Source organism: Neovison vison, chromosome 13, assembly GCF_020171115.1.
Source record: "Neovison vison isolate M4711 chromosome 13, ASM_NN_V1, whole genome shotgun sequence".
Taxonomy (NCBI): domain Eukaryota; kingdom Metazoa; phylum Chordata; class Mammalia; order Carnivora; family Mustelidae; genus Neogale; species Neogale vison.
In genome coordinates this window covers 2,913,963-2,931,487 of record NC_058103.1, presented here as the reverse complement: position 1 = coordinate 2,931,487, position 17,525 = coordinate 2,913,963, and the positions used below count along the sequence as shown (strand labels likewise).

The 17,525-nt window shown below is 56.8% G+C and overlaps 2 protein-coding genes and 1 long non-coding RNA gene across 4 annotated transcripts in view; 1 reads left to right on the top strand and 2 right to left on the bottom strand.

Annotated features, from left to right (window-relative positions):
- Nucleotides 1–1,674: 1,674 nt before the first annotated feature.
- LOC122893155 (ras-related protein Rap-2c-like) lies at nt 1,675–2,857 on the bottom strand. Its single transcript, XM_044229999.1, has one exon. The coding sequence runs from the start codon at nt 2,826–2,828 to the stop codon at nt 2,226–2,228; it is 603 nt and encodes a 200-aa protein (XP_044085934.1). The 5' UTR covers nt 2,829–2,857; the 3' UTR covers nt 1,675–2,225.
- A 574-nt stretch (nt 2,858–3,431) lies between these two features.
- LOC122893140 lies at nt 3,432–6,840 on the top strand. Its single transcript, XR_006381584.1, has 3 exons — nt 3,432–4,664; nt 5,590–5,854; nt 6,275–6,840. It is a non-coding gene; the product is annotated as an uncharacterized LOC122893140 (long non-coding RNA).
- A 1,256-nt stretch (nt 6,841–8,096) lies between these two features.
- The window catches only part of LOC122893059, a 28,123-nt gene continuing 18,694 nt past the window's right edge, over nt 8,097–17,525 (bottom strand). For both annotated transcript variants that reach the window (XM_044229843.1, XM_044229844.1), the window contains exon 12: nt 8,097–8,784. In XM_044229843.1, the coding sequence (XP_044085778.1) occupies nt 8,694–8,784 (91 nt within the window). In that variant the 3' untranslated portion in view covers nt 8,097–8,693. The remainder of the gene's footprint in view (nt 8,785–17,525) is intronic.

Genomic DNA, 17,525 nt, shown 5'->3' with positions numbered 1-17,525 from the left:
GCTGAGCAAGCACAGGGCCCGGGCTCCGGGGCCCAACTGTGAATGGCTTGTGGCAGTAAGACCATCTGCGAGCTCGCACCGCGGCTGCCCAGGGCCCAGGGCCTCCCTCCCCAGGAACATTTGCTCCTTGTCAAGCCACTTGGGTTATCTGGGCCACTCTTGACTCCAGAGGGACCCCAGGCAGCTTGCGTGCCACAGACTTAGGTTAGAAGTAAGAAAGGTAGGAGGAGAAAGAAAATCTAGTGTGTAGGTCTTAAATTTTACCTGTGTGTGTGCACGCGTGCGCATACACACCCAGAAACTACTTCAGACCTATTCCTCAGGTCACAGGAGCTGATCACGTGGGCCTGATCATTTGTCCTGCAGAACACCCTGGGCCCTGAGCCGAAACGTGGGTCTGATTGGAAGGATCTGAGGTGGCCCTAGGAATCTAAAAGAAGAAATGTCTGCTCATACGTTTTTTCCTGGGTTGAACCTATTATCCAGAGGCACAGGAATCCAGGGACACAAGACCTCCCAGGAGGCCTCAGAGCAGGCAGGTGGTGTCAGAAACACGGGCCGGGCAGGGGGTCACTCAGCTGGCCGTCCTTGGGGCCCAGCTTCATGCCTGAAAACAGGACGCCATTTGCTCCCTGCATGCGTTCTCTCTGCACGGCTCAACGCCCAGCCCAGCAGCAGTGTTGGGGTTTTTGCCTCTGTTCTAGCAGAGGAAGGGGCAACTTCGGACAAAGACAGCTGAGGCCAGCAGGGTCTTTTCCCTCAACGCGCACACACCTCCACAGGCCCCGTCCCCACCTCCCTGTGTTTGAAATGTCCCCTTAGAGATGGTTCTGGAAAGGGGTGTGAGGAAACACTGCCAGGAGTGACCCCAGAACACAGAGAGTCAGAAGACGGAGTGGGTTAGCCGGACTTCAAGGGCTCAAACGTAAGTGCCCAACACCCCCTGCCCCAAAGCCCCAGGGAGAGGAAGAGAGAAAAGATAGGGGACACCCAGGCTGGCCCTCTCCCCTGGTGAACTGGCTACAGGGACTGTCAGGTTCTAAAATAAAAATACTTTTTACGTTGCAAAAAATCCACACTTCTGTTCACACATCATATATGATGTCAATAGAATTCCCAGAGCCGTGCGTAACCATCACTTTATACCCAACGTTCCTGTAACAAAACGAACTTTTTCAGGTCACTGGCACAGTTTTGAGCGCTCTTGTTTCTTCGATTTGTTTTTCTTGCTATTTCTTTTAGAAGATGTTTAAGTGGTGAGGCTAGATTGCTAAATGTGAAAGATTTGTTGTAGCGGGTGAAGCAGAATCATTAACTTGTGGACACAGGCACAAAAGACTCCTACCAAAGACAGATTCTTAAAGTTATAAAACAATGGCACTTTTAAACTAGTGCAAGAAAAGTTTCTTGTCCCGTTTATGAGAAAACTCTATAAAAAGATCCTTACATGGTCTGCTCCTCTATCCGTCCCTGGGTCACTGTGAACTATGCAGGTATCAGAGGAGACAGCCTACCCTCTGGAAACGAGAAATACGTGCCAGATGCGGCCATTTTCCCTCTGGTCACCACCGTGGGAGGCGGATCATAACCCGGGAGCAGAGACCGTGCAGGCAAACTGTAGCCCTGTAGGAACTGTAGCTCTCAGTACTGGAAAGACCGATATTGAAAACGAGCACCTTTTCCGATCCCTTTATTTTCACTCAATTGACAGATGAACATCGCTGGGACGTCAGTTACCGCAGGGAAGGCCTGGGCCAGCGGCTCCCTCTCCCCTCCCCGGTGCGCACCACCCTTCAAGCCCGCCGTGTGTCATCCCTATATTTAGAAACACGCAGAGGGGACACAGGACCGCTGCGTTCGAGGCTGCAGGGCCGAGGTAAACACACGAAAACCTCACGGAAGGGGCCGCACCGAGTCTCGGGTTCGCGGCCCTCGTTGTCCAGAAAGGCAGGGCGGGGGCGGGGGGCTCCCGTAACAAACCCCACTTGAGGAAAAGGGCGGCTCTCCACACAGGAAGAAGATCTGGATCTGGGGCTTCCTCCAAGAGGTCAGCAAAGCGGCGAAGCTTCCCCAGCCCCTCGGAGCTCGCAGACGGCGGAGGCGCGGTCGGGGTTGCGCGGAGTAACCCCCGGTCCTCGCCGTAACTTTCTTTCCAAAGCGGGGGAGGCGGGCTGAGCTTCGGGAATCAGAAAAGCGCTGGGCGTCCTCGAAGGCAACCCTGGGTCTCAGCCGATGAACCTCTCCGACGGCCACGTATCCTGGGCATTGCTGGGGGGCGCCGGGGGCGCCGCCTCGGGCGGGGCCAGGGCCTCCATCTCGCGAACCACCTGCGTGAACACCTGGTCCACCATGAGTTTGCTCTTGGCCGTGACCTCCAGGAACGGGCAGCGCCACTCGCGGGCCAGCGCGCGGCCCCGCGCCGTCAGCACCTGGCGCTCGGCGTCCAGGTCGGCCTTGGTGCCCACGAGCACGAGCGGCACGGCCTTGGGCCCCCGCAGCCGGCCCATGCGCTCCCGCAGCGGCCGCACCGCCTCGAACGAGGCCTCGCTGCACACGCTGTAGAGCACCACGAAGCCGTCGCTGTTCTTGATGTACAGGTCCTTGAGGGTGACCAGGTGCTCGGCGCCCACGGTGTCCACGATCTCCAGCAGCGCGGGCGCCGCGTTCACCTCGATCACCTTGCTGAAGAGCTCCTCCACCGACGGCTCGCACTGCTCCGGGAAGCGGCCGCAGGCGAACTGCGTGGCCAGCGCCGTCTTGCCCACCGCCACGCTCCCCAGCAGCACCACCCGGTAGCCCTTGGCGGGGCGCGGCCCCGGGCCCGCCATGGCCGAGACGCGGCTGGCGGGACGCTCGGCCGGAGGACCGCGAGGAATGGCGCGCGCAGGCGGGGGCCGCGGGGAGGGGCGAGGGGGGAGGGGCGGGAGGAGGGGAGGGGCGGGAGGGGCCGGCGCGGGGGGGGACAGGGGAGGGCGGCGACGCGGCGACGCGGAGGGGGCCGGAGGGCGGGCGCCCGCTCCCCGGCGCGGGGCTGGGGTGGGCGTCCGGGCTGGCGCGGAGCCCCGCCGCCGCCGGGTCGGGGGAGAGCGCCCCGCAGCCAGGACGCGGGGCCCGGGAGTGTGGGCGCCGCGGGCCTCTCCGCCCGGCTCGGCGCCCCGGGGTCCGCCCCGCCTCCGGCCCCGAGAGCTGGCGCCGCCCTCCCCAGCAGCTCCACGTCCCGGGCCTCCCCTTCCTTTCCCCCGGACCCCGCTCCCGGCGGGTCCCCCGGCAGCCAGGCCCCGCTCGGCCTCTCTCCCCTACCCCACTGCACCACCGCCGGGGCCCTCCGACCGTCCCTGCCCCTCTGCGCCCCCTTTCCCCGAATGGCCCCTTCTGTCCGCGAGACTAGAAGGTAACCTGATCCCTTCCATGTCTACCCGGGAAATGCAGGGATTTCTCCTCCATTCCGGAGCCAGCCTCGTGGCCGGAAGCCAGACTGGCCTCGTTTTAGGTCCGGCCCGGCCGGTCTGCGCAGCTGGGGCCCCTCTCCGCACCGGGCGGACCCGAGAGAAGGGGTGACTTGCCAGGGAGCTTCGGACGGAGGGCCCCAAGTGACTCCTTGCCCCCTCCCTGTGCTTCGAGTTCCTAGAGCCCCTGCCTTTGCTCTGGCCCCTCCAGACCCCTTTGTCATGGAGCAGCGCCCCAATGAACTTTGTAAAATGTCAGTCATATTGTCCTCCACGGGTCCAACCTTCCCTGGCTTTGCATCCTGCCCTGCTGACCGGAGAGTAGACCGACCACGTAAGGCCTCGTCGGAAACTGTTCACTTCTGAAAATGAAAGTGTGCACCCTCCACCCAACAGCAAGCAAAAACTCACGAAGCCCCTGGTGGGACCCCACCTGCTGCCATTCTCTCTCAGGCTTCTACTCTACACAAGCTTCTCACTCTTTCTTCATTTCAGAGGACCAAGGCTGGGTGTGGGAGAGTGTGGCCTAGGTAGAAAGTTTTGGGATCTCTCCCCACCTTAAGCCTCATGCCCAAGCTGATGCCTTAGGACTTCAGGGAGACCCGCAGGCCTGGGCTGAACCTGGCGATCTCTACACTTGCCCTTCCCCCACATCAGGGTGCTTGTGAGCTGTCATTCTGGGGCAGCCCTGGAGGGAGGCATGGCCCCAATGCTGGCTAAGCTTGAAGTTTAAACACCAACAGGATATGTTCTCCACACTGGTGTCTGTGATCGCAGAACACGCTTTTCTCTAAACAGGGCGGAGAGCATCCTTAACCTATAATATGAATCGTACATGCGACACAACAGACAACCTGATATCTAGAGACATCTCATGAGACATTCTCCGACTGCAAAGTAACAAGAGTAAAAACGTCTTTTTAAAAAGGGTAACTGTGAGTATTCACAGAAGGGATGAAAGTTCCAGCCAGCTTTCAACAACGTCCCCCAGATAGCTTTTGAGGGAAAAGAGGCAACTCACCACTGAAAAGTTGCAAAACACAACAGGGAAAAACCCACTCTGAGAGCTGTTGGAAGCACAGACATAAAACCATGTCCAGAAAACTGCAGAGACTGGCATTCTCAGACATATAATGAGATAATTATGTTTCACGTGTTTAAGGAAATAAAAAGGAAGCTTAAAATTTGGAGCAAGAAACAAGAGACTGTAAAGTATGGGTAAGTAATTTGAAAGAGCTTCTCCAAAAGAAAAAAAAAACTTCTAGAAATAGAAATATGATCATTAACTGTTTTAATTAACATAAAACATTGATAGGCTAAACAGTTGATTAAACGTGACTGAAGAGAGAAGTATCGACATTATGAGTTGTGGGGAATCTGGCCTGGTTTTCATCATCAGTTCCCTGTGCCCTGTGCCTGCAGGAGACAGGGGGTCTCCAGTGTCCCCTGGAAGTGTCAGACTTCCATAGAGTATCTTAAATTGAGAGCTGGCTAATTTGAGCCTATCATTAGTATTTCCGGGGGCTTTTAAAGCCATTAACAAAAGTCAGCTCCCCCACCCCGGGAACAAATGCTCCCCCTTCCACCCATGCCGTATCCTAACCGGCCAGGCTCTACCTGCGGGGCCAGCTGGCTTGCGTAGCCATGATGACAGCCAGCAGATAGACCCAGACCATGCGAGAGGAAGGCGTAAATGATGGCTGACTCCCGTCTCATAGTTTGAAAATGCCTCCTTTGGAAGGGAGTGACCTTGGAGCACATTATCCGCAAACAATGATGAGCACACTGCTTGTTTCCTTTTCTTAGTGCTTCAGCTAGGCTCCAGAAACATCCATGTCGACCCACGGAGGTGACAGCTGCTATCCCTCTGCATTTCTGCTTAACGGAAATGCCTTTACCACATGCCACTCATATGATGTGTATCCTTCACCATAAGAGGAAATATTTGTCTATTTATACCTTAGAATTTCTAGTGGAGATGTCTGCTGGGATTTTTTTTGGGGGGTCTCCATTGAATTTATCAATTTTCCCCCTTTTATTCGGTTAATTTTGTGGTTCATAGTTGATGGATTTCCCGTTGATGAGTCATTCTGTTTCTCACTTCATCTCTCACCCCTCTTCTCCCCGATGCCTCTGGACACAGTGATCCTGCCTCCTCCTCCAGCGCGCTAGTCCGCATCTCATCACACAACCTGCACGCTTGCTGTGCCCTCCTCTTGGAATGCTGTTCCCGCCGATGTCCGCGTGGCTCGCTCCCTCGATTTACCAAGGGGTTTTGCTCAAATGTCACTTGCTTAAAGGCGTCTTTCCTTACCAGCTGTGAAAGGTGGAACTGCATTCATTTGTTGAAGTTCTTGCCCTCTGTACCTCAGAATGTGACCTTATCTGGAAATAAGGTTATTGCAGAGGTAATCGGTTAGGATGGGGTTCCAGTGGCGGAGGGTAGCCCCTAATTCAATATATCTACTGTTCTCATAAAAGGGGTAATTTGAGGGGTCAAAATCTCAGGGTCATGGAATGGAGCCCTGCGGGGATTCTACTGAAGATTCTCTGCTTCCTCTGCCCCTCCCCCATTCAGGCTCTCCAAATAAATAAATAAATAAAATCTTTTTTTTTTTTAAGATTTTATTTATTTATTAGACACAGAGAGATCACAAGTAGGCAGAGAGGCAGGCAGAGAGGGAGATAGAGGGAAGCAGGCTCCCCGCTGAGCAGAGAGCCCAGATGCGGGACTCGATCCCAGGACCCTGAGATCATGACCTGAGCAGAAGGCAGCGGCCCAACCCACTGAGCCACCCAGGCTCCCCAAATCTTTTTTCTTTCTGAAGGGGGTAGTTTGGACACAGATACGCGGGGAGAGGAACTGGTGTTTCTACAAGTCAGAGAATGCCGAAGTTGTTGGCAAACCGCTGAAGCCAAAGGCGAGGGGCCTGAACAGCTTCTCCGTCACAGCCCAGGAAGGACCACCCCTGCTGACGCCTTGATTAGGACTGCTGGCCTCCAGGACTGGACACAGCCGATTCCCGGTTAACACGCCCCGGCCCCCCTGGGACTCTGTTAAATCAGCTCTAGGAAGTGACCCCAGTACCACCTACTGCAAATCCGCCCCTACTGTCCTGCTGCCCTGCTTGGTCCCCTTAAGGCCCCTTGGGGGCTTAAATGAAACACGTTTCTCTCTCTGTTCTGGAGGCTGCGAAGTCCAAGGTCGAGGCGCTGGCAGATTCGGTGTTTGGTGAGGACCTGCTTCCTGGTTCACAGACAACTGTCCTCATCGGGCTAAAGGGGCGCGGGAGCCCTCTAGGGTCTGCTTTATATGGGCGCCGTTCACCTGATCACTCCGAAGTCCCACCTGGCTCGCCTGCGACACGTGCGTGGAGGGGCTCCTGGCGCACTGTGAGCAGCTGTTGGCTGGTCGTTTCGTCCTTACAGCGTCCCTCCCAGGAGCAGGAGGGCGGGGACAGGCTACGGCTCTGCTGCGACGCTCTGTTCGGAGATGTGAATTTTTTCCAGCACGACTGAAGAACAACGGGACGATTTGAGCAAAGTGTACATGTTGCATTTTGTGTGATTTTATTGGCAAGGTAAACAGAAAAGTGCCCCGGCGGGACTGAGGTGTGTAGAGAACACGATGCCCACACACACGTCCCCGCGGCGGACCACCTCCGCGCTGGAAGCGCACCCTGCCCTGTGGGTCGGGCACTCCCTGCCCCCCACCGCGCAGCACCCCACAGGCCGTGCCCTTCCCCGTGTTTCCTTGCACAAGCAAGCTTCAGGCTTTTAGACAAATGGCCACAATTATTATGGCTTGAATGGATTTTTCAAAACAATTTCAAGTACACAAGTGAGCCGCCCTTTTCCCTTGGGTTCCTGTCTGTGTTTAGCGTGTCACTGATGAACTGTTTTGAGGGCTGTGTCACGGCTCTACTTTCCCCCCCGAGAGCCATGGTTTTTACTGTGTAAGTTTGCGTGGCACCCTGAATTTTGTGAAGCAGGAGGATGCCATCCTAGCCAAACTGACCATATTTGTTGACTGGTTAAATGCTTGCCTTCCTGAATGAGACCCCCATGTGGCCTGGTATGTTACTTCCTCAGTGTACTAATGGACGAGATTTGCTAACTGGCTGTTGAGGCTGTCTGCAAAAGGCTGTATAGCATAGCACAGAATAATCCTGTGCTTACGGTAGGGTGTGAGGGAACCCAGTCGACGACACCTCCAGTGGTCCTGCCCAAGACCCCAGCAAGGGAGGAATCTGGCACAGGGACTCACGAACATGTAAATACAATGATTACCTTCCACAGCTGATGTCTGGGTCAGAGCAGGCGGCTTCAGAGGGCTGCGCTCCAGGCTTTCCTTCTCCTCAATCCCCGCTTCGGACTCACCTGCCCAGTGGTAGGCCAACCGGTATATTCGTGTCCATCTCCATTGGGAGCCGCGGCCCCTGAGATTTCTGGCAGGGAACTGCAGAAGCAAACCTCACATCATACTCCCGGTGCCCCCCTGCCCCCAGTCTCTTGGCCTGCCTCATTCTCACAGCCTGTAGTGCTGGGGAGCTTTTGACCCTCCAAGACTTATACCCCAAACCAAAGAGAATCTCTAACCTCCGCGGGAGGAACCGGGATCCCAGTACCTCTGATCACAGAGGAGGAACAGCATTCCTGGGGAAGCAGCACCTGCTGTTGGCATCTGCAGACAACTGCGCAAACCTCCCGGGGTAAAGGGAGTGGAGGTGGGGGGCGAACAACGGTCCTCTGAGAACTGCTGGAAATAGTGCAAACACGCAGGTGGTCTCTGCCCGGGAGGGTGTGCGTGTGGACAAATGCGGATGCGGTCATCGCAAAGCCCAGCGATCGCTCCCTTTCTGTCCATCAAGTTGGTCAGATGACTGGCAAGAATTTTCCAGACTAGAAATTCTGGATGAACTGTCACCAAACACTTTCTTGCATATCTGCAACATTGAAAAAAGGAAAAGCCCCAAACAGAAAAGCTGCTAGAGACCAAAGTCCAAGCCGACGCTCAGGCAGGCAGCCACGGCGGGGATTCACAGTCTTGGTCATCAAGGCTTTGGGGTGTCATGGAGATGGGAGGTAAGAGTTTGAATCTGTATAAAGTTCCCAGTTGGCCCTAGGACCCCCACATGAACTGTGCATCCCGGAAGGGCCATATCCGCCGTGAATGAATGATTTTGAGAGTTTTCCAATCATCAACAAAAGGAGAGGAGAAAGAAGTTGTCCTACCCAGTACTCTTGCTAGGACAAAAAGAAAGGGTCTTCCCTAATTTTGTTACAAGGGTCTGGTCCTCCGGAAGGTTTGGGTTTAAAGCGAACATCCTTGTAAGTCCTGGAAACAGCAAGCTGAAAAATTAGTATTAAATGGGCCCAGATGGGTAGTTGTGTAAGGACGCTACCCGAAGAAATGCCAGCTTCTCTGGAGGGGTGCGCGTCGAGCCGGGGCTTCCTGTTGTCTTCTCAGACCAAGTTCACCGTCAAAAGATACTGAACAGATGAGGAGTAAGCCACCACAAGGGGAGACCACAAAAACTCTCATTTTCAGGCAGTAGGATTAATAGAGAAAAGATGTAAAATAATATTAATAAAATAATAAGTTAATATATAAAATAATAAATAATAAAAATATAATAAAATAATACATAAAATAAAAATACTAAAACAAAAATAAAGGATGACTGAGGTGAGAACAAAATAGGATACTAAATAAAAATACTGTGGAATCCGTTTTGCAGAATCCTAAGTTACCAGAGTGCCGGCACTGCTATGGGTTTCAGTGTGTCTGCCACTCACCACGCCCCCGCTCCGGACAAGCCGCCCCATGGACAGTAGCTCCAGCAGCAGACCCGGACCCTCCCCACACGTGTCCCGACTTGGCCATCTCCCTCGACCTCGGCCTCTAAGATAAGATACGGAGAGAGCTGCTGCTTTCCTCCAGGGAGCCTGGTGGGAAGGAGTGTTTCCTGCAGCACGACTTCCTGATGGGTCACCGCCAGCGAGGGGGGCATTTCTGGACAAGGTCAGGAGCCCCTCCCAGCGTTCCTTCCTTTACACCGCACTCAGCACAGAGGACGCGGCCTGCTTGGCACAGACGCAGCGTGGAAGGCAGATGCCACCGGACTGCCCACCCTGGCTTTGGGGCTCGAATCGCTCCCAGACGTCAAAGCTGGAGTGGGGAGGGGACGCTCCCCACCTGCCCCGGGACCCCCCCCCCGCCCCATCCTCTGCCTCCGCTGCTGCCGCCCAGGGGCTGCCCTTGTGCCGCCAAGCTTCCTGTGCCCGAGCGGGGTGAGGTGTGGGGGACCCCTGGGGACTGATGGGAGGGACCTGGGCTCCAGGGCAGAGATGCAGCTGGCCCCGGAGCAGCCCCAGGTCTGGGCCTCCCCTCTTGGCGCCTCTTTCCCTGGCCCAGTGGCTCGTATTCCCACCAGCTCTTGGAAAGGGACGCACCGCCATGTCCCCTGAGCATCCATCCAGGTCCCGGCACAGCCAACGGGTCAATTTCCAAATCCCCGCACCCCACAGCCCCTCGTGCCCTGTGCCTGGAAACAGGTGTCCCTTGGGCTGCAGGGGGGCCTCAGGCAGCACCCCCACCCCATGTCCCAGTGTGGCCTTGCGCAGATAAGAACATGGGTCCCTCCCTACCTGCAGGATGTGGGGCCAGAGCAGGGGTGCTGGGGAGTCTGCAGGCCCGGGCTGCCATCAGAAAGTCCCTGCCCAGTCGTCCCCTCCAGGCCTTGACAAGCAGGTCCCAGCCCAGAATGCCTCAGGCTCCAAGGGCCCACGCCCTGCAGGGTCCGCTGCCCATCTCTGCAGCAGGGGGGCTGGGGCCCTGAGATAGGACAGTCTCTCTGTCTGGTCTGCTGGGCTGACACCGTGTCCACCTTGTCTCCCCCGTGCCTGGAGATCTTGGGGCAAGTCCCCTCCAACGCAGCTCTTTCTCCCACCCTAGCACAGGCCCGGGAGAGCCGGCTGGTGCTGCTCTGAGCCTCACCGCCTGGCCTCTGCCCAAACCCCACCCACCCAGGGTCCCTCAGTCGGTCCCTGGCTTTACCCCCTTCTAAGGAAAGGCCCAGAAGCGGATCGGGTCCCTGCAAGAAAGCTCCCAGGAAGTGGTGGGATTGCTTGGCCATTCCGGATCCATTCGTGAGGCTAGAACCAGGCTGACCTTGCTCAAGGTCAGGCTTGTCCGGGCAGCACACTTGAAGCCTGTCCACCCCCATCCCTGCGGGAAGGACCCCAAACCCAAGGGCAGATGAAGGGGGCCTGCCAGGGAGCTTCACACTGAGGCTCTAGTCTCTGGTGTCCCCTCCCCTGGGACACCTGGTCCCTGCCTCCATCTGAAAGCCCCCCCCCCGCCCCCTGGGCCCCCTCTCCTCATGGGAGCCTCTCAAATGTGGAGCATGATCTGTCACTGGCTTGGTCCCTTGATAAAGTCTTCTCAGCGGGACCTGAGGGAAGGCTTTTCTGGGGCCAGGGCCCCTCCCCTTTTGTGGCCCCATCCCAGAGGGCTGGGAGCAGGCAGGAGGAGGGTAGGGACAGGTGGGGACAGCATTCAAAGGCAGGACTGCCAGTGACCAGAGGCTCCAGAGAGAGCCCCTGAGACCAGGGGGCATCCCTGCCTAAACACCAGAGAAGGAGGGGCAGGAGGAACCCCCCTCATGGGCAGGGCCTGGCTCCAGCCCCGCCAGGGACCAGGCTGGTCCCCGTGTCCAGGCGTGGGCCCCTGCAGGGCCGAACCCCCAGGGAAAGAACAACAGCCATGTGCAGGATCACATGGCTGGGACACCAGACACTGTAGCTGAACCCCGAAATACTGGGGTCACCGCAGGAAACAGCGCAGTTGGAACGTCACGTGCTCAGGCAAGTCCGCAGAGAGAGCCCTGCTGCTGGGCTGTGATGGGACAGGGGCTGCTGGCTCCTCGGACCCGGAGCAAGGGGAAGCCCGGAGCAGTGGCCCCCAGGGAGAGCCCCCAGCGCCTCCCCCACTCCACAGCCCATGGGAGTGGAGCAGGGCGGCTCCTTCTCACCCTGCGTGACCATCCTTGAGCCACAGAAATCCCCGGGGAATCGACTCAGACCCAAGTGGACAGAAGCCACTGGTTCCAGACCTTCCCGGGGGACTCTCACGTGTGGCCAGAATGGAGGTCCACTGGGGTCCCAGCGGCATGGAGGGGTCTTCCCACAGCCCGGCCGGTAGGTCACCGCGGCGAGGACACTTTCACGATGAGGGAAACTTCCATGGGCGCTGGAAAGTCAGCTCAGCTCACCTGCAGCTCAGTTCAGCTCACCTGCAGGTTCCAGGTGGTGGAAAGGCCCAGGAGGTTCTAGTTAAAGCTCATCGGGTCTCCCAGGCCCCACAGCAAGGGCAGGCTGCCAGGGAGGGCTCCATGCTCTCCCCGCGACCCCGGTGCTGCCTCGGGACTGGCTCCCACAGATGCGGGTGCCCAGCTTCCCTGGCATACTCAGTGTGGGGGCTCCGGACCCCGTGGGCTGGGGACCCCGGCTCTGTCCTGGCAAACCACGTCCTGATGGTGAGAGAGAGCAGACGTCTCCACCGAACCAAAGGGCGCTGGGAGACACCAGAATCGCTCCCTTCTTCCGGGACAACAGATCCTAACCAAAGGCTCCCTTGCTGCTCTGCATCTGCGTCCAGGTATATGTCGGAAATGATCCCAAGATGGGACCATCTTGGGACAGATGGTCTCCCCTCAGAAGCCGCTCCCAGCTGGGGGGCGATCTGGAGCTTTGGTGCATTGGAATTGCCTGGAAAGCCTGGAAATGAGACCCGGCCCCCTCCCCCTGTGGTTTTGGGGTCCGTGGACGCACCCCAAGTCGGCGGGGGTCAGGTACAGTGTACTTGCAGAACTGAGTTCACTGTCCTTGATAGTGTGAGTCCTCTGATGTCATTTGACGGATTCCACATCTAGTGGTTTCCAAGGAAGGTTTTGCTGTGGCCGCAGCTGAAAAGAACCGCTTCCTGTTAGCAATGGCTGCCTTGGCCAAATCCTGATTGGAGCCACCCGGGCCCCACACGGGTAGCTTCCCTGACTCCTTTGGCTGCCGATGCCCTGAATGTGCCAGACTGTCCTTGACCTTTGTCTCCTCTTGGCGGAGATGGAGGGCACGTCTCTCTGCGCCCTTCTCTTCCTGGTGGGCAGAGCGCAGGAAGGACATGCCAGCGTGCTGTGCCTGGCAGTGAGGACTGGGGGGCGGGCGCTGGGGATGAGGAGGGCTTGTTTGCCAGCCGTTGGCTCCGGAAGCAGAGCCAGGTGGATTGTTAGGTGTTAAGGGGGCAGCTGAGCCCAGGAGGGAAGGCAGGGCTCGTGGGCACTTTCAGCCCGAGAAGCCCAGGCGCTGCTGTGTCTTTGCCGTCACTTCCCCGTTGCCAGCAGCGCGCACTCCGCAGATCTCGCTGTCAGGGGGTCGCTGCCCCTCGGCGGTGCCACAGGCGACCAGGGTCAAAGCAGATGTCCGAGCCAGATCGGGGTCAGACCCTTGCCCCTGACGGCATCCAGGGACGGGCCGTTTCTGCACGAACCCGTCTGCGAGCACGTGTGAGCGAAATTCTGAAGTGAAGTGTGTCGCACCTGTAGAAGCAGGCCCAGGTCGAGGGTGGGCAGCCGCGGGCATGGGCACGGCGTGAGCCTCCCCGCGTCGCTACCCCAGAAGCCCCGTCGTCTCCCGTCCCCTGTCATCCCCACAGGGAAGCAGCTCGGTTTCTTCACAGCAGAATGACTGCGACCTGTGTCCGGCCGTCGCCCACAGGGACGCCTGCAGCATGACCCTCCGTGCCGGGTTGTCCCAGAATGTGCTGCCGAGCGGGTGTGGCTCCTTCCTTCTGTTTGCTGGATCACGTCCCCGTGTGGGAGAGTGGCCGACTTCTGTCCGCCGCGCTGGGGCTGGCTGGTCGGTTGTCCGGCATGAGCGCCGCTGAGCGTTCTTGGCCATGGTTTGGGGGACGCACGCGGCCTTCTGTCCTGCCCTAGGAGTGGGTGCACAGGGAAAACTAACCATAGACCCCACCAAGTAACTGAACTGCATCCCAGAGCAAAGATCAAGAATATTTACGAATATAAAAATACCCAGGGCTGGGACGCCTGTGTGGCTCAGTTGGTCCCGCATCGGGCTCCTTGCTTGGTGGGGAGCCTGCTTCTCTCTCCCCCTCTGCCTGCTTCTGCCCTCGGTCTCTGTCAAATAAATAAATAAAATCTTAAAAAATATATATCAGGGCCAAAAAATGTAAACTTCATATCATCTGATTTCCCAGTATCTAGCAATCAACAAATAGGAAAATGGAACCCATTAGGATAAGAACCGACAACCCGTTAAAACAGAACAATGAATGACACAGATGGAAGCGGAGGAAAGGACATACTCACGTAAGGGGAAATGGTCTAAACTCCCCTATGAAATAGCAGAAATTGTTAGATTTAGTAAAAATTTAAAAAGAATTTTAAAAGATCCACCTGTATGCTCCCTGTAAGAAACCCGCTTTATTTTTTTTTTAAGATTTTATTTATTTATTTGACAGACAGAGATCACAAGCAGGCAGAGAGGCAGGCAGAGAGAGAGAGGAGGAAGTAGGCTCCCTGCTGAGCAGAGAGCCCGATGCGGGACTCGATCCCAGGACCCTGAGATCATGGCCTGAGCCGAAGGCAGCAGCTTAACCCACTGAGCCTCCCAGGCGCCCCAAGAAACCCTCTTTAAATATGAAGACAAAATAGCTTAAAAGTAAGAGGATGGAGGGCACCTGCTCCTGTCAGAGCCCCGTCTTGGCTAGAGGAGGCCTGTCACATTTTCAGCTCTGCCACGCATGAGATCAGATCGTCGCCTGATGTCCAGCAGCCATTCAAAGTACTGCTGAGTGCTGCGTGGGTGCCCGGCGGCAGCCAGGGTCATCCCGTCAGAGCCCTCGGCATTCGCATGTGGAACGTTCCAGGGAAACCAGGCTGCTCACCAGCAGACTCTCTTTGACCTCTTCTTGAGGGCAGCACATGGGGGGTCCGCCCCCGCCTCACCAGCCCTCATGCCTTCAGACCAACAACCTGGGTCAGGGCCAGGCACACCCAAGCAGGGATGCACAGTCTCTGCCCCCAGGGGACTAGGTTATATGGGGAAGGAGCTGCCATGTCTGGGAAGTATTGCCCACCCCCAGGGACTGGGGGGAGCCAGCTGGGAAGGGACCCGGGGCAGAGTGTCCAGAGGGTAAGTGGCGTTCACTGATGTGGGAGCACCCTTTCGGGACGCCATGGGACCAGTGTCCTGGTGAGGGCATCCAGGACTGGTCCTAAAGCATTTCTGGAAGCTTGGCCACCCCAGTGGGCTGCTGTGAACGAGACAGAGAGCCAGGAACGCACTTGGCATCACACAGGAGGTTCCGGGAGGGGAAACTGTTAGCACGGGGTTTTTTCGTGATGCTGAGAAACCCATCGTCTGCTGTCTCTGTTCCCCAAGAGGCCCCAAAGGCCCCTCACCAGTCCCGGTGCCAGAAGTCAGCCTCGGCCCCCGCGGACATTTTCAAGCTTGTGTCTTACTTCTCCGGCACCGTTGGTAATGCTTTGCTGTCTATGTCGGGGACACGGTGTGACTGGGAGCTGGGCTTCGCGGGCCCGTCCGCCGTCTGCCGGCCCTGCTGGGTCTCGCTCGTGGCCCCTCCGTCCTTGCGCGCTTGCTCATTTGCATGGAGCTCAGTGTCCTTCGGAAACTATTTGGAGGAGTAATTTGACATCCAGAATGAAGGCACTTCCCTTAGGAGAGGATCAGTGTTTGAACTGCCCAGCCTCCGTCCGGGATGGCTTTAAATGAAATGTACGGCTCAAGTTTTTTCTCTTGTTTCGTTTTCGGATTGCTTCCATATTATATAATGTGATTGGGGTGGAGAATCCACATCTGGGGACCCTCCCCACCCGGCCCCATGCCCAGAGCTCTCTCCCTGTGGTCCAGCCCTGGGGTGGGAGATAGGGCTGGTCCCTGAACTGTCCCTGGGGCTCTGCAGCCCACCTGATCCCTGCCAGCCATGATCCTCCCTGCTGGGTCAGGAACCACCCCTGGGGACACAGTCAGAACAAACGGTGCTTATGGGGTGTCAGAGAGGAAGAGAAGGGGCTGAGACCCACCGGAATAGAAGCTCAAGAAGGAGACGGCCTGGCCATTCTCTCCAGCAGGTGCGGCACATGGAGGGAAGGCCAGAGGCCAGAGAGGAGGAGGGAACGGATGAACAAGCCACTTCTTTCTACAAATATGAGGCATGTGAGGCCCTCCCTTTGGACTCCAGGCCAGAAAGTGTGTCAGCCCTAAGGAAGGACCAGGCTGTGGATGAGGCGTGTGGGGCCCGGGCTGGGGGGCAATCAGGGCTGCAGGCTGAACCATTCCCAAGAAACAGAGACCGCACCAGCAGCACGGTTTCATTCCCTGTAATAAAACTAGGTCTTAAGAACGAAATCTGAACACAAAAAGACTCTTACACCTGGAGATTTAGATTTGAAAACTCTTCAGCATCTCCAGGGACAAAGGAAATACACCAACTGGCCGTCTATTACACCATATGGTGGAGCTCTGGGCCTGAGCCTCGGGGAGAGGCTACTGCGCAGGGGAACTCTTCCACGAGGTCCAGGCCACAGCATATCTTAAACACAGATGTACAGGAGCTATTCTTTTATTCCCCAGAAAGGAGAATGATGTGCAGGAGGACAAAAGGAAGGAAAAGGACAAACGACGTGACCACTTTGGACTGCCGTGAAACGGAGGCCTGTTTGCTGCGGCCCGTTCCCACAGCCCGGAAGCAGCAGCAAGTGTCCGTCCCCCCAGGAAGGCGTGGGCGACCGAGTTGACTCTGGGAAGACTGTCCCTCGGTTCTTGGCTCTTCTGACACCAAACAAGAGGGCTTCCCCACCCAGTAAGTCTCCAGCGGTATAGACAGCCACAGGCTGTGTTGGCCTTTAATTCTGACACTACATCTGACAGTAGCCAGGCTGCAGGAATCTGGGGCTCAGGGCGGGGTCCTCAGGGGGGCTGCTGGCTGGAGCAGCGGCACAGGGCCTCCCACAGGGCTGGACCTGCCTTATTGCTTGGTGGCTGTGTTTCTGGGATAAATGCCCCAGGGACTCCTCCTGATAGAAGAGTCCAGACTTGACAGTATTGGCTTCCTCCTGGAAATCAGGCCGCCATGTGTGAAGTGGGCCCCCAGACCCTTCTCCCTGGGTGGGTATCACAGCCACCCAATTCCACAGCCCAAGGCTCCCTCCCTGAAGCTTGAGCTCACCTCCACCTCTGTCCAGGGTGGTCAGGGCACTGCCAGACCCCGTGGGGACCAAGACAAACGTGGCTGGTCCTCTGCCATCAGGACACTTGCCAATGAGCAGACGAGACAGATCTAGGCCGAAGGGAGACTGTAATGTGCACTTCAGGGGAGAAAGTGAGCGTCAGACTTGGAAGTCTAGGAGCCACACCTTGAAGGAGGAGAATTTCAACAGATGGGAAGGGACCCCAGGGATGTGGAACAGGATGTGCAAAGATGAAATAATCTGTTTGAACTGTATGAATTTGTCATTTTTATTGGGGGCAAACATGCTCAAACTTCAGTAATTTCAGATGAGTCAACCTCCAGCAGGCACGTGGGCAGAGGAAGAGCCCGGTGCAGCCAGACCAGTGGTTCTAAAAATACATTCCATGGAACCCTAGGGTCCTGAGATCCTTCAGGGGACCTGTGAGGTCAAAACTCTTTCCACTATACTAAAGCATTGTTGACCCTTCCCGTGGCGCAGACATTTGTACCCATGGTCCAAAAGCCACAGTGGATAAAGCTGCTGGAACCTTGGCCCGTGCCAAGGCGGGGACAGCAAATTCTAGTACTCCTCACCATCATGCACTCACAGGAAAAAAAATCCATTTTCACTTTAAAAGTTGCTGATAGGGGCACCCGGATGGCTCAGTAGTTAGGCGTCTGCCTTTGGCTTGGGTCGCGATCCCAGGGTCCTGGGATCAAGTCCCGCATCAGGCTCCCTACTCAGCAGGAAGCCTGATTCTCCCTTTCCTGCTCCCCCTGCTTGTGTTTCCTCTCGTGCTGTCTCT